At 56.1% G+C, this 20,923-nt stretch overlaps 1 protein-coding gene across 1 annotated transcript; it reads left to right on the plus strand.

Annotated features, from left to right (window-relative positions):
• Nucleotides 1–159: 159 nt before the first annotated feature.
• LOC128153725 (chloride intracellular channel protein 2-like) lies at nt 160–9,626 on the plus strand. Its single transcript, XM_052813363.1, has 6 exons — nt 160–372; nt 5,297–5,406; nt 5,845–5,970; nt 7,059–7,165; nt 7,595–7,776; nt 7,953–9,626. The coding sequence occupies exons 1-6, from the start codon at nt 316–318 to the stop codon at nt 8,112–8,114; spliced, it is 744 nt and encodes a 247-aa protein (XP_052669323.1). The 5' UTR covers nt 160–315; the 3' UTR covers nt 8,115–9,626.
• The last annotated feature ends 11,297 nt before the right edge of the window (nt 9,627–20,923 follow it).

Genomic DNA, 20,923 nt, shown 5'->3' on the forward strand with positions numbered 1-20,923 from the left:
GAGCAGTGCCTGGGCGGGCGCGATAGACTGGAAGGGGACTCGTGAACATGTCCAGATAGACCCGTGCTGAGTCACGGCTAGGAGGCCCTGCAGCTCTCTCCTCCCCGCGGGCAGGTCCCGGTGCACACCCCATCGCACACCCCGTTGCTCCTCCCCCCCTCAAAAGGAAGGAAAGGGCGAGCCCCGGTCCTCCGCGGGGCCCGAGCATAGCCGAGGTGCTCGAGCCGCCAGCCCGCCAAAAGCCGGAGCGCCGCAAAGGACGGACCAACTCACCACAGCAGTGAGCGGCCAGCAGTCCCTCCCCACGCCGCCGAGATGGAGAGTCGGCAGCACAACGCCACCAAGGAGCCCGAGATCGAGCTGTTCGTGAAGGTGGGTCTCGGGAGGGACGGTTGCGCTTTGGCGGTTCACCACAGGCTCGTCCTCCCCAGGCTCCAGCTGGGTGTAGGCAGTGGAAATTCGTGGGTGTCGTCACGTTTCGGGAGGCTGGAGATGGGTACCAAGTTTGAGATCGCTCGCCATGAAGGCTGGCTAAGCGGGTGCCCACAGGAGAGGAGCAGGCACGTGGTGGTGCGGGGACCGGTGGGGTGTCATGCCCAACGTCCTAGAAGATGCCCTGGTCTCGTGGTGGTTGCGTACCCCGGGGGAACGGCGCTGCTGGCAGCTGGTGTAAGGAAGGAGCGGGCACACATGCGTCTCAAAACCCAGATAAGACAAGCCCCAGCCTGGGAACAGCAAGCGGGAGGGCTGAGACCAGTCACTTCAGCTTCTTCTGCGAGCCAGGGTTGCGAAACAGTACTGAGGGCTTGGGGAGTCGGCGCGAGTGCCCACATGTGGGTGGGATGGGGCGGCTTCACAGAGCAGCCCAGGGGGATTATTAGCTGGAAATGTTTTGTTTTTTTTTTCCCTGTTAAGCAATTTTCCGAACACTTCCCCTGGAACATTTTAACACTCAAGTTCAAAATATTTGCAGCGGACATGCAGGGTATAGAAAGAGAGGAGCCGAAGCTGGCAGCTGATAACTGCGTGTGCCAGCAGCGATGCCAGCGGGGCCCTGGGACACACTGTCAAGTGACAGTGGCCAGGGGGAGCGATGCCTCCCTGTGCCACTACATTGAGGTTTTAAGGGCAGTTTCCCTGCAGCCACTCAGCTCCATGGGCTTTGCTCCTCTCCTCCTAGGGCAGCTTGGTGCCCGAAAGGACCATGGTGCCCGGCCGGAGGCACCGGCTTCCCTGGTGCAGGCACTCGGCAGTGCTGGGCACCGTGCGATGCCTTGCTTGAGTTGTAGTTGAAAATACGTACGTGTTGGAAAGGATTATCTGAGCCGTCGTGGGCAGGATCTCCCCTGTCCCCTTGCCAAAACTGTCGCCACAGCGGTGCTTGCCAGGCACCGAGCTCAGCTGAGCCAAATCCAGACAAGTGTATTTTCTTGGCGAAAGTAATCTGTGTCTTGAATTCCCTTCTTAGCACCACTTTTTCCCTGGGATGGCTGGGGAGAAGAGGAAAACGATACATGAGATGACTGCAATGGCAGCAGCATGTTCAAGGGGGTTTTCAGAGGGAAGGGAAACAGAAAGCAAAGCAGCAGCGTTGTCAGGACTTCCCCTATGCCTTAATTTAGCACGAAAAAACCCTTCTGGCTTGTCTGTTAACAGACAAATTGATGCTGTGCCTCCTTCTCTTACCATTCAGGACCCAGTTTTACTAAAGTCACAGCAGCTCCTGGCTGCAAACAGGCACCCTCCCGTGCCATTAGCACCTCGCACCTCTCCTGGGCCGGGGTCCGCCCTGAGACACAGCTGCCAGTGTAACCCACGATAGCTGTAAATCACGGGGAGCCGATGCTCCCGCAAGCGCCTACCGGCACGCTGGCCCTGCCCAGCTTTCACTTTGGCAAATGCCAAAGTTAACTTGGCAACAACGGGGAGGGTGCAAAGCAGCTCCTGCATCACCTTCGGGTTGGGGTAGGTGGTCCCCAAAGGGCTGGCAATTTCTCACCCTGCCGTGGTCCTGGTGAGAGCATTGTCCTGCTGGTTGGGGGGCTCTCCCTGCCTGGGAGGAGGCTCTGCCCCTCAGCCCCGTGAGGCATTTAGCTGCCCCAAGGCTGCTTCCCGGCTTTCAGGGTGGCTGTAGGAACCGTGGGCAGGTCCCGGTGGGTGTTGAGCACTTAGCAGTGCCCCAAATGCTCAGAGCTGCTCCCTCCTCCCGCCATGTTTCATGCTTTCACTGAGGGGGAAACCACAGCAACAGCTAAGTAACTTCAGGGTTTTAATGCCTCCTGCAGCCTCGTGAGGCCTCAGAGCGTTGGCGCTAAAAACCTGCACCTCCCTGGAGATACTGTGCTCGCCCATGCTGGGTTTATCCATCATCCAGAGGGGAAAAGAGTGAGGAAAGTCAGTCTAGGGGGGCTGCAGGGTCTGCACCCCTGCCCCGGTCCCTGCTGCAGCCTGGGGAGAGCAGGGGAAGAGGGTTTCTCCAGAGAAGGAAGTGAAGAGCAATGACTTCCCCGCTGTGCTGCTTGGCTTTTGCTGCGGAGGGAGAGCATGTGGCTACAAGTCTCCCCAAACCCCTTTCCCCTGAGCTCCCCTGGCTCCTGGAGGGGTCTCCCCACAGCCATGTGGGTGCCAGCAGGGCCATACCAAAGCCCGGTGTTCCCCCCCAGCAGCACCCAAGTTCTGGTGGAGCTGCCCTCCACTTCCTCCAGATAAAGATTTGGCTCTGAGCATCCTAGGATGGGCCTGGCTTAGTTTTTTTCCCCTGCAGAGGCTGTCCTGATTTTCCTTTCACTCCAGTCCAAAATTCTCCACCTCTCTATTTTTAAAAGACAAGGGGGAAAACCAGCCTGAGCTGCTCAGAGGCTGGAGCTACAAGACAAGCACAGAGAACCCTGAAGCAGGCAAGCACAGCCTGAGCCTGGAGCAGCCCCAGTGAGGGACATCCCACACACCCAACTGTCCCCTCCAGCACCACCACTGCCCCTTGTGCGACTCCACCAGAGCCACTCGCTGCCTTGGCTCTGCACAACAGCTCCCGTGGGGCCAATAAGATAAATTGCAATTAAGCCCCCTTGCTCCCAGCCTTGTGCTGAGCGAGGAAAGCAAAGGGGAGTGCAGCTGGCTGGCTGCCCTCTCCTCTGCCACCAGCAAGGCCCATCTCAGGAGAGCAGGGAGGAAAGCTTCAGTCCTCCTGCTGGGCAGCCACAAAAGCACCTTCTGAGCTGTTGGTGTTGGAGATGTTCCAAAGGATGGCATTAGTTTTGGTTTGTAGGTGCCAGCAATGATGGAGAGGGGAAGGGGAGCAGAGATGCCCTGCTCTCATGCCAGCGGGGTAGCCCTCATGGCTGTTTTCTGACTCTCCCCTCCAGCTCCCTCACAGGACATCTGATACACAATTTTATCCATTACCAAAGAAGCCTTATTTGTTATAAACTGACACGGGATGCTCCTGAGTGGCAGCTACCCAGGAGCATTTCTTATTAATAGCCAGCAAAAAGCCTTATGTGTGAATTCAGCTTCACTTCTGGGTATATCCCAGAGAATCAATACATTTCTCAGTTCCCATTTCTTTTCTCAGGAGCATCATTTCATGACAGCTGAGCATGGGAAATACAGGTTAGAAGTAATTTTCATTCCTCTGGAAGGACTAAAAAGTGTTGGCATAGTGGAAAAGCAGACCATCACCTCCAGCTGACCACTCAAGAGTGTCAGAGTTTTGTTTTGATCAGTTTACCATCTCCCTTAGGGTGAGTTTGAGGCTGGTGTATCTCTCCTGGAGAAGCTGAGCACTCCGGAGTCCACACATTTCTGGGCACCTGTAGATACAGACAGGTGACTTGTAGCACTTACCTCCAGCCCGGGAGAGCCAGGCACAGGTCTCTGCATCTTCTGTTAATGAAGCATTCTCAGTCATCCTGTCTTTGGGGCCACAGTGGGGTGCGAGCTCTGGAGCCACCTCCAGCTGCCCACTCTGGATATTATTGCTGCTACTTGATTTCTGCACCACCAGATCCTCCCAAATCTCATCATCCTCCTGCTTAGCCTCTGGACTTAAGTTCACCAGCTGATATCAAAGCTTAGCCATCCCACTGGGGCTCATGTGCTGACACAAGCTGCTCTGTGGGAGCAGCATCCCTCTGTGAAGGAGCTGGCATGAGCTGTGCTCTCCTTCCTGCTGTGGCAGGACTGCCACATGCGCCAGAGGACCATGGTTCACGTGCAGCTGAGGAACCAGTTAACTCTCTTAAAGAAGTCGAGTTTCCTGTGAGCCATTTTACCTCTCACACCATGGCGCAACTTCCCTCTCTGAGCAGCATCTGTGCCATTTTTCATGCACTGGGGGGAACCTGCCCTGTTCCTCTTGATCAAACTCATCATAAGGAGTTTCAGTCATTTTTGCAAAGGATATTTTCAGCTGCTACATAGCAAGGAAGTGGGCTTCACTCCACCTGCTGCTGCTTTCCTTTGGGACTGCTGAATGGGCATCATCTGGGTGAGACTCTGATGAAGGAGCCCTGGTGGGACTCAGGCAGGTTGTCCAAGCTTCTCACTTTTCTGTGTCCCCGCTGCTGTTTGATCCCATCCTGGTCACAGAGCAGCCCCTGAGTGCTGAGATGCTGTGGCTGTGTCCATGCAGAGGGGTTGAAAGGGACTGTCTGCATGTGACTGAAGCTTTAGGTGCTGACATGCGGCTCTGTTCCCCACCGATGCTGGGTGGGATGCCAGTGCGAATCATCTACCTCTGCACAGCCCCACTACTCCCAGCCCCTTCTCCTCCCCGAGTCCGATGAGGCTGCTTGGGTGGTTCTTGGCCACCATCAGCCCAGGGAAGTCATGCCTGGGTTCGTTAAATGCACACAAAACTGGAGGCAGACACTAACAGAACATGAAAACAAACCACTCTTTTCCTGGCAAACATGAGCAGATTTCCCTTCTCACCGCCCTCTCCAGCCTGGCCTCCTAGCCAAGCGGACCCTCCCTTCCTCCCCATCCATCAGCAATCACCCGCCACCTCCTTCCCCTGCCTCCTTCTCCTTTTCCTCCTGGCTTTATCTCGCATTTCTGGGAAGGATCCGACCCCAGGCATCCTGAGGATGCTCTCTGATGCTTTCCAGTGGCAGCAGGGCCACAGCTCAGGCAGGGACTCCCTGCAGCATGCAATGCTGGGATGTCGGGCCAAGCCCTCCGTGTGCGTTCCTCCCGAGACTGGCTCCAGTGGCTCGCCACCTCCAGGCATCCCATCTGGGCTGGGTGAGCCCAGCCGATGGGTTAAATCCTTGTTTTTCTGCTTTCCCGGCAGGCTGGTCTGGATGGAGAAAACATTGGAAACTGCCCCTTCTGCCAGCGCCTCTTCATGGTGCTGTGGCTCAAAGGGGTCAAGTTCAATGTCACCACGGTGGACATGACCAGGTGAGACAGCACCATGGCCCAGCCCTGTGCCAGCAGCGGGGTGAGACCCCCTGGCTCAGCTCCCCCCATCAGCACTTTCCTCCCTCCCATCTGCACTGCAGCCAGTATGCCACCGTGAGAGGGACAGGGGTGACAGCCCCTGCCGCACGCTGCCCGTCACACCATGGGGTGCAGGGGGTGGGCCAGCACGGAACTGCATGCCATGGGGACCCCCCTGTCCTGCTGGATGTGGGTACAAGTCCAAGACACCACAGGGCAGACCGAGAGGCTGGGGGGCACTTCTCAGCCCCCCAAACCCAGAAGAGCATGCAAGTGGGGATGCTCCCAGTCCTGTGCCCCCTCCCACACACCCACCTCAGCCTTGTCTGTTCACCCTGGGGAGGCTGGCGGGTGCAGACAAGCTGCAGGCTCTGAGCCCACTTATTTTCTCCGCTCCAGGAAACCTGAAGAGTTGAAAGATTTAGCGCCGGGCACCAACCCACCCTTCTTGCTGTTCAACAAGGAGCTGAAAACAGACTTCATTAAGATCGAGGAGTTCCTGGAGCAGACCCTGGGTCCACCCACGTAATTGCAAGCTCACTCCTTCCCCCTTTTGTGGCCCGGCGGGCACGCCACAGCATTGCGTAGTGCTCGGCAGATTGGGAAACCGAGGCAGGGTGCTAGGAGGTGCCTGAGAGCAGCTTGGGGAGGGGGCTGGCTCCCCACCCAGCACCCTGAGCCATGTTCTGCAGGGCCAGGGGTTGCCATGCTGAGGGGCTGCGTTCCCAGGGGAAGGTGGTGGGTCGGGCTGCGAGGGGACTGGGACGGACTAGGATGGAAAACAATGGGAGGAAATGCACCGGTCCCTTGGCACAAGCAGGGCTGGCGGGAAGAGGCAGAGCGTGGGGAGGGTCCCTGCAGGCACGGGGACCCCCTGGGAATTGGTGGTTTTGCAGCTGGCTGTGGCACTTGGTGTCGAGGCAGAGGGGGAACGTGAGACCCCCTTTGCCCGCTTATATTCGGTTTGCTCAGCTGAGCGAAAGCAAATGCCCGCGCTTGAATGCAGCAGCGCAGCTGGCCCAAAGGGCTGCCAGGGAGGGGGTGTCGCCCCCGCCCCCCCTGCCCCGAGCTCATGCAGGGCACTGCCCGCAGCCCGCCGAGCCAGCCCACCCCATGTCCTGCACGGCTGCAGGCCCTCCCGCTGCATGCAAAAGAGGAAGCTTGAAATGCACTCATCAACCGCCTCCTCGGATGTGTCTGCCCTTGCAGTGCGCCCTGGGATGCACCAGCAAACAAAAGACTGTTCCTGAGGAAGTCATGGGAGCTTCTGGCTTCCCCAGGCCCCTCCTGTGCCAACATGCATCCTCCAGGCTGGGCCAGAGCTGCCTGCAGGCAGAGATTTGCTCCGGGGCTCTGCGGCTGCCAGCGTCCCCAAACCGTGGCATTTCTATCCTGTGATTTTCCCCTAGCAAACACCCAAGATAATACAGCTGCCAGGGTGGCAGCTGCAGTAATGTAAAGCATCACCATTCTCCCACAACCAGCTGAATATCACCTGCATCCTCCAGTACCAGCCCTGGGCACTGTGGCCCAGGAGATAACATGGCTGAGGACCACGCAGCTCAATCTCTGCCTCCATCCTTGCCTGCACTGACATGAGTGTCTCTTTAAAGGTACCCGCACCTGAGCCCCAAGTACAAGGAGTCCTTTGATGTGGGGAGCGACATCTTTGCCAAGTTCTCGGCGTACATCAAGAACCCGCGCAAGGAAGCAAATATCAGTAAGAACTGCGGGTGGGGGCTGCAGGGCTGTGATCTGCCACGGTGGGAGTGGGGAGAGATGCTTTTGTCTGTGGGCCAATCCTGCCACCAGGTTAGGGTTTCTGCTGCCTTCCCCACCAAAGCCTCCTTGGCAAGTGGAGGAGCAGGCAGGAAGGGCGAAGGCAGTCCTGTGCTCCAAGGGGCTACGGCCCCTGGTGCAGGCGCTGGGGAGAGCAGGTCCTGGAGGGGAGCGGAGGGTGGTGCTACTGGGATCCCCTGGGAGCAGAGACTATAGCCAGGGTCCAGTGCTGTGCACTACCGGTGTCGCCCTGAGGGCTTTGTCCCCGTACGCAAAGCCTGGGAGAGGCTCAGCCACCCTGGCATAGTGCTGGGCTGTGCTGGGAGCCCAGGCCACCAGGCTAACTGCACTTGTTTCCCTGCCCACCCAGATTTTGAGAAGGCCCTGCTGCGGGAGTTTCAGCGGCTGGATGTCTACCTAAACACTCCTCTCCCTGAGGAGATTGACCAGGACAGTGTGGAGGACATCACCATCTCCAAGAGGAAATTCCTGGATGGAGACCACCTGACGTTGGCTGATTGCAACCTCCTGCCCAAACTGCATATCATCAAGGTAATGGCACCAGCTCCCAGGGCCGAGGTGGGGGCAGCCACTGCAAGAGGGGGTGACAGGGTGGGGTGATGCAAACAGGGGGCTGGGAGTCCCATATTTGTCCCCCCTTAAGCCAGACAGCGAATCTTCCCCAGGTCTGGGAAGTCTCAGCCTCCCCCTCCTCCTCTCTCCTCTAGATCGCAGCCAAAAAGTACCGTGACTTCGAGATCCCAGCGGACATGACAGGCGTCTGGCGCTACCTCAACAACGCCTACGCCTGCGATGAGTTCAGCCACACGTGTCCCGCGGACGAGGAGATAGAGCACACCTACGCCAGCGTTGCCAGGAAGATGACCTAACCCCACTGCAGAGCGCCGGCAGCACTGCCCCTGGCTGAGCCCTCCACCTCTGCAGTCCTGACACAACCAAACCCCGGCTGAGGGACGGACCGGAGGGGGTTCACAGCATTGCTACCCACCGCCTTTCAGAAATAGCGCCTTGCTTCACAGCCCCCCGCCGCTCCCTCCTCCTCTGCCGCCAGCTGGCTGCAGCCCCCATGCACCGTCAGTGCTGACCGCGTGTACAGACCGGTCCCTGCGTGGCTGCAGTGGCAGCTGCATCCCTACTCCCTGAAAATGGGTCTCACGGCCTGTGACTATGTGTCATGGGAAAAGCCAAGTGCTAGCCTTTTGCAGTTGGCACTTTGGCAGAAGAGATGAGACCCCCCCCCAGACGGCTTGGGCCAGCCCTCCCTCCCCTTCCGCTGCTGGAGCTGCTGTGCTCTGCCAGCCCTGTGCGGCCCCAGCCATCCCGTATGCTCGGGAAGAGGCATCCTGAGATCCCAGTGCATCACCTGGCCTGGAGCTGTTTGAATTCGCCCGGTTGCCCTTCTGCACAGCACCACCCAGCCTGCATTTGGGCAAGCTCTCTCATCCACCAAGGCATCCAGGCTCCGTCTGAAGGCACCGAAAGGCTCTGCCCCCAGTAGTTTATTGCAGTGACAAATTGTTCTCACTGCTAGAGAGTTGTAACCTGCGTCTTAACTCTCCATTAGGACATGGGAGCAGGAAGATGCTGGGGCTGATGCCTGGCGCAAAAGTGCCAGGACCTGCTCTGGGAGGGAAGGAGGGGTGCAGGGACCCACGAAGGGCTGAGGATGGAGGGCAGAGGATCAGGACATCCCTCCCATGTGTGCCAGCACTCAGGGCCACATGCTGCTGGCTGCAAGGTCCTGCCTGGCTCCTGTGAGCTAAGAAACCTTGCCCTGCCTTGCAGAACACTGCAGGAGATGCAGCCATGTGCAATTCCAGCTCTACCACCCCCTCCCCAGTCCCCACCAACACTTCACATGCCTGACTGGGAAACGGAGGCATGGGGTAGGGCATCCATCTGGTTTCCACATCCACAGTACTGGACAGCCTAAGAGAGCGGGCAAAAGCTGCTTCGCAAAGCACTGTGTCTGTAGGATATATGTGGGCAGGTTTGGTGCTTCCTGGCTCAGCGTTGTGCCTTCCTGTCCAGCATTGCTGATGCAAGAGGAGTCAAAGCTGCTCTGCACAGCCATGACATGACATCCCATCCGATACCTTCAGCTCCCCCAAGGGCTCCTGCCAGTGCTTGTGAATTCAGCCAGCCCTCCCCAGCCAGCCCCATGGGCAAAAAAATACTGTACAGTGAGTGTGGTGGGTCCTGCGGGGACATGGCAACAGCAGACCCCCCCCTCCAGCCCTCACTGCCACTTCGCTCTTTGCACTAAAAGGTGTGTCCTCGCAAGCCTGCCTCTGATAGCACTGGGTTTGGGGACTGGTTTTTTTATTAATGGGTTTGGGTTTTTTAAACTAAGAACAGCAATAAACTATATTTTACTATGCCTTGCTTGTGTACTGTCAGTGCAGGGGCCAAGGCCACCGGGCACGGAGGGTGCCACAGGGGGTGGAGGGGGCTGCCCCAAGGTGGAAACCCTTTTTAGATTTAGCATAACTGAAGCTGTAGCCCCCAGTCTCTTCTGCCCTGGATCACTGGGATGCATGTGGCAGCTTCTGCCTTTCCCACAGGAGAGATGTCCCCTCCCTGGCACACATGCACTGCGATCTGCCCATGCCATGCACACAGTGGTGGGAGGGCGCGGGACTCTGCACAATGTGGGGATGGAGTAACCACAGGACGCTGCTCCGTTGCGATGGGTTTATTCAGCTCCTGCTGGCAGCCAGCATGTCCCTGCCAGGCCACGGTGGCAGCTCTGCCTTGCTATGGGCCCTGGAGTTCCGCTGGTATGGGAGAAACACTGTCCTGCACCCCAGATCCTCATGGATCCTCCCCCTAACCCATGACACCCCTCCTCTGCTGCAGACCCTCTCCTTTTTTTCCCCACAAGGGACCAGAGACCTTTCCAAGCTCTGTGCAAACCAGCCAGTGAGGTGTGGGGCCACACGTGGATGGGCCCACTGGAAGGCACTGGGATAGCGGTGGCAGTGAGCGGGCTGGCTGGCAGGCAGGCGGCAGGCAGGGCTCCTCCTGTACCCCTCATTTGGTGACACAGTATTTCCAGAAGCAAGCTGGGAGAAAAAGGAAAAGACACAAGGGGCTGCAGCAGTGCTTGGCTACAGCCGGAAAGTTTAAAGGAAGGGAGATGTCCATCTCTTCTCCCAGGCTCTCCTTTGGCTTTGAAGTCAGTTCTAGGAGCACAGCCTGGGAGCTGAATGCCTTAGTCCACACCATGGGCACCCTCTACCCCAAACCATGGGTACCCTCCACCTCAAGTCATGAGCATCCTCCACCCCAACCACGAGAACCCTCCACCTTAAGTCATGAGCATCCTCCACCCCAAGCCCGGCCCCTGCTTGCCCTGGCCTCTTTGCAGGTCAGTGGTGGGTCAGGTCCCAGGACTCATTGGGAGCTGGGTACTCACCTCTCCTGATGGGTTGCTGAAAAGCCTGGTTTGTCTGCATAAATCCCTGGCTCTGGAGCTCACCCACTCCCATCATCTTCCATAGGATTGCATCAATGTCCTCCACCTGCCGTGGCACAGCAGCCCCATCGCGTGTGTGTGGTGCCCATCTGGCAAAACCAGCCCCCAAACCCCCTTCCTCTCACTGCTGGACCAGGGAGGGAAACAGGGTGGGCACCCGGGCAGGACTGTCTTGGTCCCTATTTATTGAACAACAGGGATGGGGTTTGCTGGGACCTCATGGGGAGCTGGCCCATGGGAGTCCCCTGCACAGTGGCATCTCCCTGGGCTGCCCTCCCCTAGGCCTGAGAGGCACCCCCACTCACCAAGCGGTCGGGGACATCCTCCTGGAGAGTGCTTTTATTTCCTGAAAAAACAAACAAAACCGAAGAAATGCCATGAGCATGCAGGGGCTATGGGTCCAGTGTGGGGGCAGGAGAAGGAGAGGGGACACAGCACCATTGCCTGCTTCTCTCAATGCTCCCCTGGGGGCACCTAACCTGCAGCACTCCTTCATCCTGGATGCAACCCTTCACCTCTTCAAGAGCATCCTAGTCCCTACCTCCCTCCATGTGTGCCCCCACACCAGCCCCATCCTTGGGTCCAGTGCACCTTGAGCTCTGGGACTCACCCTTGATACGAGCTTCTTTCTGGTTGTGGCTTGCTCCTTCCCCTGGTGCAGACAGAGCCTGGTTCAGGTTCCTGGATGGCTGGAGTCCTGCTGGAGGCTTGCTATCAGCCACAGAGCCAACTGCACCATCAGACAGGTTAAAATCCGTTGGGGTAAGGTCTGGGTTGAATGGGGAAACAGTGACAAGGACAAAGCAGCTCATTCAAGGTGTGCTTGTTCCTCAGGCAGTGGGATGGAGAGCCTGAGCATGGTCTACAGAGCCTGAGAATGACAGGCATGTTGTTTGAGGGGGACTAGGGCTCGTCTCCTCGTCTGGCCATCCGTGCCAGCCCAGGCTAGGAGTCAAAATGCTGGCCATGGCACTGCAGGTGTGGCCTCAGTAGTGCTGAGCAGAGGGGACGGATCCCCTCCCTCGACCCGCAGTGACGCTCCTCCTAGTGCAGCCCAGGACAGCCCTGGCTTGTCCTGGTGCCTGAGCCAGGCTGCTGCACCAGTGGGAGCTGTGAAGGGTTAAGTCCAGACCCCCTTTATCCCAGGTAACACCTCAGGTAAGTGCAAACAGAAATCTTGCCTGGGGAAGTCTGTCCCATTGCCTGTTTGCATTGCTTTGAGGAAAGGGATAGTCTAAGGTCACCACAAAAACAAACATTAGGCACATGGCTACGACTAAGGCAATGAGTCCTTTGCTGTCTGACTGTGTTTAACTGGAAACCAGCTGGTGTGTCAGGGGCTTTCCAGCATCTCACCCTTCAACCCATCCCTCCTCCAGTGCCTGCCTGTGCACAGCCCCCAGGAAGCTCCCACCAAGCTCTGGGAGCTGAGCAATCCCAAACACTTGGCCTTGTATTTCCTTTGCCTCAGACACATGGTCAAGCTACTAAAGGTCTGGAAGTCCCCAGGAGTCAGCCAAGTGACAAGAGGAGTCTCCGTGCCTGCTCATTTCCCAGAAGCACCAGGCAGTGTGCCGTGCTGGGGCCGCTTGCAGAGGCTACACAAGCGGATCACAGGGCTGGGTCACGCTCTCCTTCAGGGCTCAAGTTCTGCCCAAGTGACTTTTTCTCCAGCATCAGGAAGCCCAGAGTGCCTAAACTAGTCCTTACGCAGCTGGTTGGTAGGAGCATGTATGGAGCAGGACCACAGGGTGGATGCGAATGGGTGTCATCAGCCCCAAGCCCAGGAGATGCCGGCTCTGCTGCTTGCAGTCCCCTGGGGCACTGACCTGCACGCAGTGACGCACGGCAGAGCACCATGCTGCAGAAAAGCACCCGGCAGACGGTGCAGCTGGCCGGTGTCGCAGCGCCGGATCTCGTGGCTGTTGGGGAGGCTCGTACCAGCCCTGTGACCGTGAGCAGAGCTCACCCCATACCAGGCCTCCCAGCGTGCACCACCCGCTCCGCATGTGAGCTGCAATTCCCTCATCTCCACATAGGGTGTCAGAAGAATATGGAGTCTAGAAGCATGCTTTGTTTGTATGCCCCAGGCTGGCTGATTCCCAGGGCAACATTGTCTGTCATCCCAGAGTACCTGGACACATCACCCAAACTTTGCTGTCTGCAGATCACAACGGCCAAAGCAGTCCCTCGGGTACAGGATGGTCTTCTCTTGTCCAATCTGCTCACACTAGGAATGGGTTTAACCCTGCTGGACATACACTACTTCTAACGATACTGGGGACAACCCTCCCCAGGCCAGAAGGTCTTTCTGTCCAAAGAGAGATAGGGGAAGCTGCGCCACTATGCATGTCTGCAGCAGCCAAGCCCGCAAGAAACACCAGATACGAGCCACATGGGTTGAGCCAGCATTCAGTACCAGCCATAAAGTGGTGCACAGGGACAAACCCCACCTGGCTTTCAAGCACAAACACCCAAGTCAGTTATCCTTACCTTGGGCACTGTTGCTTTCAGGGTAGACAGGATAAGTGCTGATGCAGTAAGACCCCAACAGTAGCACCAAGGTGACGACCATCCTCTGGAAAAGCATCTTCTCTCCTTCTCCAAGCCTTCTCCTAGGAGCCTGTGAGTGAGGGAGTGTGAGGCCGTTCTCTTTTATGTCCTCCAGCTCTCTGTGATCAATATGCTCTCATCAGATGGGTTGTCTTTTCTGCTGGGTTGGCCATCCATCCTGATGACAGGAGGCGACTGGCCTTGCTCTCCCCCCAGTTCAGTCTCTGTCACTCTTGAATGAGGATGCTTGATAAATGCTTGGCTGGGTTTTCAGAAGCTCCTCTGTTTACTGTGTCTTTCTGTGCTGTGCTGGGGGAGGAAGCGTTGCAGAAGGCTGGACAGGTTGACCGTGCCTCTGGTGGGGTCTGGAGGAGGATCAGAAGAGAACTTGGGGCCAACATTTGGACAAAACTTGTAGATCCATGCTTCCTTTTTGCATGATCTTCCTCCCCAAGGGTACCACGTCTTCTGCTCCTTTCACATCTCATGGCAACACGAGGGCAGGGCAAAGCCTTTGGCCACCTGGGCGTCCGGAGTTGATTCTCAGTGGGTGCCCCAGTCCCTAGTGACAGGACTCAGCAAGTAACAAGGCTTATCCTCTGCAGATAGCAGCAGCCAAAGCTTCCTTGTGGGAATAACATTGGACCTTGCTGGCATTCAGAGGATGTTATCCCAGAAGCTGGCAGTGCAATTCCCCCTTATAGAGAATGTGTCTGTGAGCTCCAGATGACCGATGTAGTCCCAACCCCGCTCGGCTGTGGACATCCAGGCCAGTAAATCACTGCAGACTGAAGGGACTCAGGCTGGGCTTCACAGCAACATGAATGTGGTGCAATTCAGAGGCAGCTCTGGAGTCTGGGTAGTTTTGGATTAGAGTTAAATACCCATTTTTTCTCTCTGGAAAAAGTTAGCCAGTGATGGAGGCCTTGCAGCCAGTGTCCCAAAGTAACATCCATCAGACAGGATCATGAAAAATGGCTTTCCTGAGAGAATAATACAGCTGTGGCGCACACTCTTCTCAAAAGCTGCAGGTACAGAGGCAGACCCCAGCCATTCAGTGTGTCAGCAGGGACCTGGCCCAGCTTTCCCATGTCCAGGTTTCTCCAGTTCCCATTTGAGACCCCATCTTATTCACAAACTTCACTTTCAAATTACTGTAGTATCAGCCAACTTCAGCCAATGGAATTGCTTCTAATTAAATCTCTTTTCTTGGAAGGCTTAATTCAGAGAAACACAGCTGAAACTGGTCCCTTTGGTGACCTCAGCCAGGCCATGTTTACTGTGACAGCAGCTTGCACTGTTGTTCATATAGTGCCATGCTTCCTGAGAGCGGCGAGGAAGAGTTTGACAGACATAAGAAGATTTTAAGCTCTCAGGAGCTGCAAATCAACCTTGGGTGTTATTCGTGGTGGAGAGGAGACAGAAAGGTTTGTTTGGCACCCTTTCCTACCCCTACCAGTGCTGGGGCTCAGCCAGGTTGAGCAGTACCTGCTTCAACAGCGCCATGAGGAAAGTCCCTTTGAAATCTTGGTGGGAGATCCATATTTCTCAATCTCTTGTGTCCTCTCGTCTTGTGGGGTGGGACATCATGGAGCCTTTCCTGAGGAAGATTGGACAGGATGCTTGGGAGCCTGGCATCTGTTTTTTAACCAAGAAGCTGACCACGACCCTGCTGACCACAAAACAGGGAGACAACAGTGTTTGCACGCCCAGGTACAGGCTCTCATTTTTCATAAAATTGTTGAAGGTGCATTGACAAGAGATCATTACTTCTGTCTGCAAATTCCTGTCTGTCAGGCACGGATCAGACTGGGAGACAGATGAGGTGAAATGTTCATCCATCCCGACCAGGCACGCCACTCAGCTGGGAACTTTCTCCTAACAAAAAGCCATATCTAGCCTGTTTTCCAGCTGCTCCCATCCCCTGGATTTCATGCCATATAATGAAAAATCCTGGAGGCAGGCTCATCGCTTCTGCTGTCAGGGCATGGGCAGGAAGCACAGCCCAGAGAGGGTCGCCACAGGGAGAAAGCATGGAAACCCCCTCCAAACTCATGTGTGCATCGCATGAGACGACGTGCATCCAGCTCAGGGCAGCTCTGCCTGTGCCATGTATCACCGGGGGCACGAGCAGTCTTTGTGGGCAGAGAGCTACCGATCGGTGTGCCTGGAGCAGTGCAAGGGGAGCAGGAAGGCATCGAGCTGAGCCACCCAGTCCATTTCTTGTCCAAAGACCAGAAACCCCCTGACCTGTGCATCAGGAGGATGGGGAGTGCAAGGACCGGCCGTATCTCACAGACCCTGTCTGAGCCCGCAGCTGGGAAGAGCAGGCGCGGGCCGTCAGGCTCCTCCATCCCACACAGAGGAGTTCATCCTGCGGAGCAAGGGGACCTGGCGACAGACCTGGGTGACACACGGCTCTGTCAGTTCGGCTTCAGCCGGGCGCCCGCGGCACCTCCTGAGCGCAGTCACTTGCCACGCGTCCCCAGACGAGGGCACTCCCAGACCAGCACACAGAGTGGGAACAGTTTCTCTCTGCAGCCTCCCAGCCCTGGAGCTTGGCCCTGGGGTGACCCGGGCACCCCCAGCGCCCACCGACGCTCAGCACTTGGGTCCCGGCCCACGGAGCTACGGGAAAGCTCCTGCCTGGGGAGAAATCACACGGGTCTGAACCAACAAGCTTACACCTCTATTAGCCCTGCAGCCCTCCCCATGCACATGCTCTAAACATATTACGCTTAGTCTCCAGCTTTTGGGGCTTCCACAGTCCCCACTCACATCCCAGTGGGCTTCCCAGCCAAGCCAAGCAGCTAAGACCACCCATCTCCTGACCCGCTGGCCCAGCACTGTGGGGAGAGATGCAGCAGGAACTGGTGGCCTAGGTCACATCAGCAGCTCAGACCTGTCAAACCATGAAGCCTTTTTGAGCTGAAGGATGGGGTCTGGCACAACAGCTCTGATGCTGCTGCTCCATGCTGCTCTGGGGACCCACCTGGAGCTACAGAGCCATCACAAAGGTACCTTGCACAGGGGTGGCTGGATAGAAGGGCCTCGCTCAGCGAGCCTAGGGGCCCACAGTCCCAGGTTCCTTGCCAGATACCCAGGCACATGCCCGACAGTGCTTGGGATGGCTGCAAGGGTTTGGGGTGGTTCTGGGCTGTCCCAGAGCACTGGCAGGGCAGCTGCAGTGACGGGCAGGATGGAGAGCAGGTAGAGCAGGGTGGGCACAGGGCCACGGCAGGTCCAGGGGCTGCAGCCCGAGACGCTGCTCTCTGCATCTCTGCCTTGCATGACTTTCAAAGGCAAATAGGGATTTTCCTTCATTCTGTCAGCCTGCAAAATATTAGTGCTTAATTTTCCCCCATCATTTCAGGAGCTGCTGTCTCCCTTGTGTTTGTTAGGTGCTACGTCTCCTGTGTGGCAGCTGCAAAAGTCCCATTAGCCCCCGCATAGCAATTTTCCACTCTCCAATACTTTTATAGGCTGGCAGCTCAGCTCTCTGAGAATTAGTAATAAGAAATACCCTCTTGCATAGTCCTAAACCTGCTGTTTCTAATAAAGAGCTGTTTTCAGCTGCATTCCTCTCATTGCTTTGATCTGGTACTGGCAGAAGCTGCAAACACCGCCAACAGCATGGAGAGCAGCCAGGAATGAGCCTATTGATCATGGTGAGTCAGAGCTTTCACAAACCTCCGCACCAAATATCTCCAGGCACGGCGTTGTGGCCATGAGAAACAGCGGCTGACCTCTAAGATGATGGGCACTGTGGGGCTGGGCTGGATGTCTGAGGACCCATCACTAGTTCACCCATCTCCATGCTGCGGAGGGACCATGGGATGCCTGCAAGCACAAGGTGGGAGCCAGGTGTGCACGCACACCTGAGCACTGCAGCAGTGATGGAGGGACCCAGCCATGTGTCCTGCTGCACGGTCTTGGCAGGGGCCGGGGACCTGCCCCTGGACCCAGCTCCATTCTCCAGCACAACTCCATACTGCTCAATCCATAACGCCTGGCCAGGCAGACCAGAGCAGGCCGTAATCCAGACACACTCTACCCAGACCCTGAGCTGTGCACGGTGGCGGCAGGTCTCTGTTGGGTCATGCCAGGACCTCAACCCCACAGCGAGGATCGCACCTTCTTGCTGTGGCTCTGCAGAGCCCCACATGCTGTTTGCACCTCCAAGGTGAATCAAAAAACCCCCTTTCACATCCACTCGGAAACTTCAGCTGCTAAAATGCCATCTTGAAATGTCACGAGCCTTTTGCCTTTTTCCACTCTGCATGAACATCTCTGTTTCATACAGAACAGGGACCTCTCAGCTGCTTCAACCACCCCCTGGGCCGAGGTGAGTCCCCGCTGCCAGTGAGTAACTCGCCTGAATCACCCATGGGGATCACAGCATGGTTGCCCTGCCAAAAACTCAGAAAAGAGCTGTTTTTCTTTTGATCTTTAAAGACCTGTCAGGCTGTTATAAAAGCACTGGCTGTGTCCCGGCCCGAGCCAAGCTTCCAACAAGGCGGCTGTGGGAGCCAGTTTAGTCCCACCATGCTGGGCCAGTGCCCCCCAGCAAACAGCCTAGGTCTCAGCTGGTGCATCACGGGCTGGACTGGGACGATGCACGCTCTTTGCTTGGCCTGGAGGACCTCAAGCTCAGGCTGCGGCTCCTTCCCAGAGTCTAACAGCACGTGCAACAGGGCAGTTTTGACCAATGCTCCCGTTGAATGGTTTCTTGCAAATGCCCTGCCACCACACAATGACCTTCAGGAACAGTGGTGAGGCTGGAGGCCCCATCGGCCCTGCCAGGGATGAGGCGGTCAGTCAAAGAGGGCTCCACATGTGTAGGGTTTTGACTGTGACCTTGAGACACATCGGAGACTATGAAGCACAAAGGGGATGGTGACCGGACACCACAATGAACAATGGGAAGAGAGCAAGCCCGTAGCATGTCATCTCTTTTCCCTCCTGAACAACAACCCCAACCTCCTTGTCTTGCTGGCCAAACACTCCCATCACCAAGGGCAGTCCAGGACTGCTGTGGGATGCTCAGAGTTCTGTGGTCTCCACCTTCAGAAGTTTTCAAGGCCAGACTAGAAAAGATCTGATCAACCTGGTCTGGCCTCAGGTTGCTGACCTTACTCTGAGCAGGAGGGGGTACTAGGTTGCTCCCAAGGCTTCCTTCCAACCTGAACTGTCCCATGACCTGCTGCATGGGGACACGGCACCGCTCTGCACTGAGCTCGCTGCCTGCAGCCAGTGTCCTGGCAGTAAGAACATGCCTGCCTTTCTGCACAGCCACAGCACCGCCCTGCTCCAAGCCTCAGCTCACAGTGCAAAGCCTGTGTCTACTGAACACTACCCATGAGGAGACAGCTTGGCATTACTTATCTCCGGGTGAACAATGCACAGATGCGTGCTCTCTGGCGCAGACGTAAAGTGGTTTTTAGGGCTCATCCCAGGCTGCAGCTGTGATACTGGCCAGGTGCAAATGCCCATGTTGCTGAGACTGTTGCATGGGCACAAGTGTGGCCAAAGGAAACACAGTGATCCAGCTCTGAAAGAGCTCAGCACTCCAATACAGGGCATAACGAACACAGTTTATGAGACCAGACCAACAGGATCAAGAGGTTAGGCTAGAAGAGAGACCAAAGGAAGATGCAGAGAGTCGTGGGGAGAAAGGGAATAAGCTGTTCCCTGGGGAACAGGACAAGAAACCACAACACGGAAAAGTGCGATGAGTCCTTGGGGAAAACGTTAGTGGAGAAAATGACGATTTGCGGGGAAAGAGGAGAGTGTCCACTCCCAGAAGTCTTGAAACAGAAGCAGGACACACATCTTGGGCACTTGTCAAGGAGATCAGTCACCGTGAGGTTCCTGTTCACCAGCTAGAAGGATGGCATGGCCGTGGGGCTGCAGAGGAGGAAAAGCAGACACATGGTTTTGACTCCATGAGCTTTGGCAGAGTAGTCACAACTATAGATCAAATGCCTCAAAAAGCTTCAAGTTAAAAAAAATAAGAATTGGGATGGCGTGATGGAAGATCAGTGTGGAACATTTTGCTTGAGGATTGACAGATTGCAATGTTTCAGCTCCTGTGTTTGCCTCAAAACCTCAACTCCTCTGAAGTCTGCCTGGTTTTAGCATTGGGGAATTCTTCCAGCTTGGCTTTTGGTTTGCTTTCTAAAAAACTGAAAATTAAAAAGGCCATTTCACGTGACCCAAAACAACGGCAGATACCTGGGCCCTAATTTTCATCTTGTCAAAAAGAGAAAATGAAACAAATTAAGGAAAATCAGACTATTGTTTCAGCTGAGCCTGAGAGGAACTTTGTTGGCAGCAAACAGCGTGTAGGTAACACGTGTGTTCCTTCGAGCAACTCCTGGGACCATCGCTCTCATTTTTTTTTAAATTCAGTGCAATCCATTTAATACACCACATGTCCTCACATCATCTGTGGCAGGTTGGCCGTGGCTGGATGCCAGGTGCCCACCAAAGCTGCTCCATCACTGCCCTTCTCAGCTGGACAGGGGAGAGAAAATATAACAGAAGGCTCATGGGTTGAGATAAGGACAGCGAGACATCACCCACCAATTACCATCATGGGCAAAACAGACTTGACTTGGGGAAATTAGTTTAACTTATTACCGATCGAATCAGAGTAGGATAATGAGAAAATAAAACCTAAATCTTAGAACACCTTCCCCCACCCCTACCTCCTTCCTGGCTCAACTCTGCTCCCGATTTTCTCTATCTGCTCCCCCCGAGTGGCACAGGGGGATGGGGAATGGGGGTTAGGGTCAGTTCATCCCACCTTGTCTCTGCCACTCCTTCCTCCTCAGGGGCAGGATTCCTCACTCTTCCCTGCTCCAGCAAGGGGTCCCTCCCAGGGAGACAGTTCTCCACAAACTTCTCCAACGTGAGTCCTTCCCACAGGCTGCAGTTCTTCACAAACTGCTCCAGCATGGGTCCCTTCCATGGGCTGCAGTCCTTCACAAACTGCTCCAGCATGGGTCCCTTCCATGGGCTGCAGTCCTTCAAGCACAGACTGCTCTGGTGTGGGGTCCTCCCCGGGCTGCAGGTAGCTATCTTCACCGTGGACCTCCATGGGCTGCAGGGGGACAGCCTGCCTCACCGTGGTCTTCACCACAGACTGCAGGGGAATCTCTGCTCCAGTGCCTGGAGCACCTCATCCCCCTCCTTCTTCACTGACTTTGGTGTCTGCAGAGTTGTTTCTCTCCCATATTCTCACTCCTGTCTCTGGCTGAAGTTTGTTGTGCAGGTTTTTTTTCCCTTCTTAAATATGTTATCCCAGAGGCGCTACCACTGTCACTGATGGGCTCAGCTTTGGCCGGTGGTGGGTCCATCCTGGAGCCGGCTGGCGCTGGCTCTGTCGGACATGGGGGAAGTTTCTAGCAGCTTCTCACAGAAGCCATCCCTGTAGCCCCCCGGCTACCAAAACCTTGCCATGCAAACCCAATACATCATCACTAAGAGAGATTATGCTAACAAGATGAACAAAGCACAGCAGCCTGCTTTGAAGCAGAGACAAAGCTGTCCCAGCAGCATCGCTGCCTGGGGAGAGGATGCCTCTGCCCTGGTTCAGGAGCACTCAAACGGGGCTGCCCCACGGCCCCACTCAGCTGCCAGAAA

The sequence above is a fragment of the Harpia harpyja genome, chromosome 18, assembly GCF_026419915.1.
Source record: "Harpia harpyja isolate bHarHar1 chromosome 18, bHarHar1 primary haplotype, whole genome shotgun sequence".
Taxonomy (NCBI): Eukaryota; Metazoa; Chordata; class Aves; order Accipitriformes; family Accipitridae; genus Harpia; species Harpia harpyja.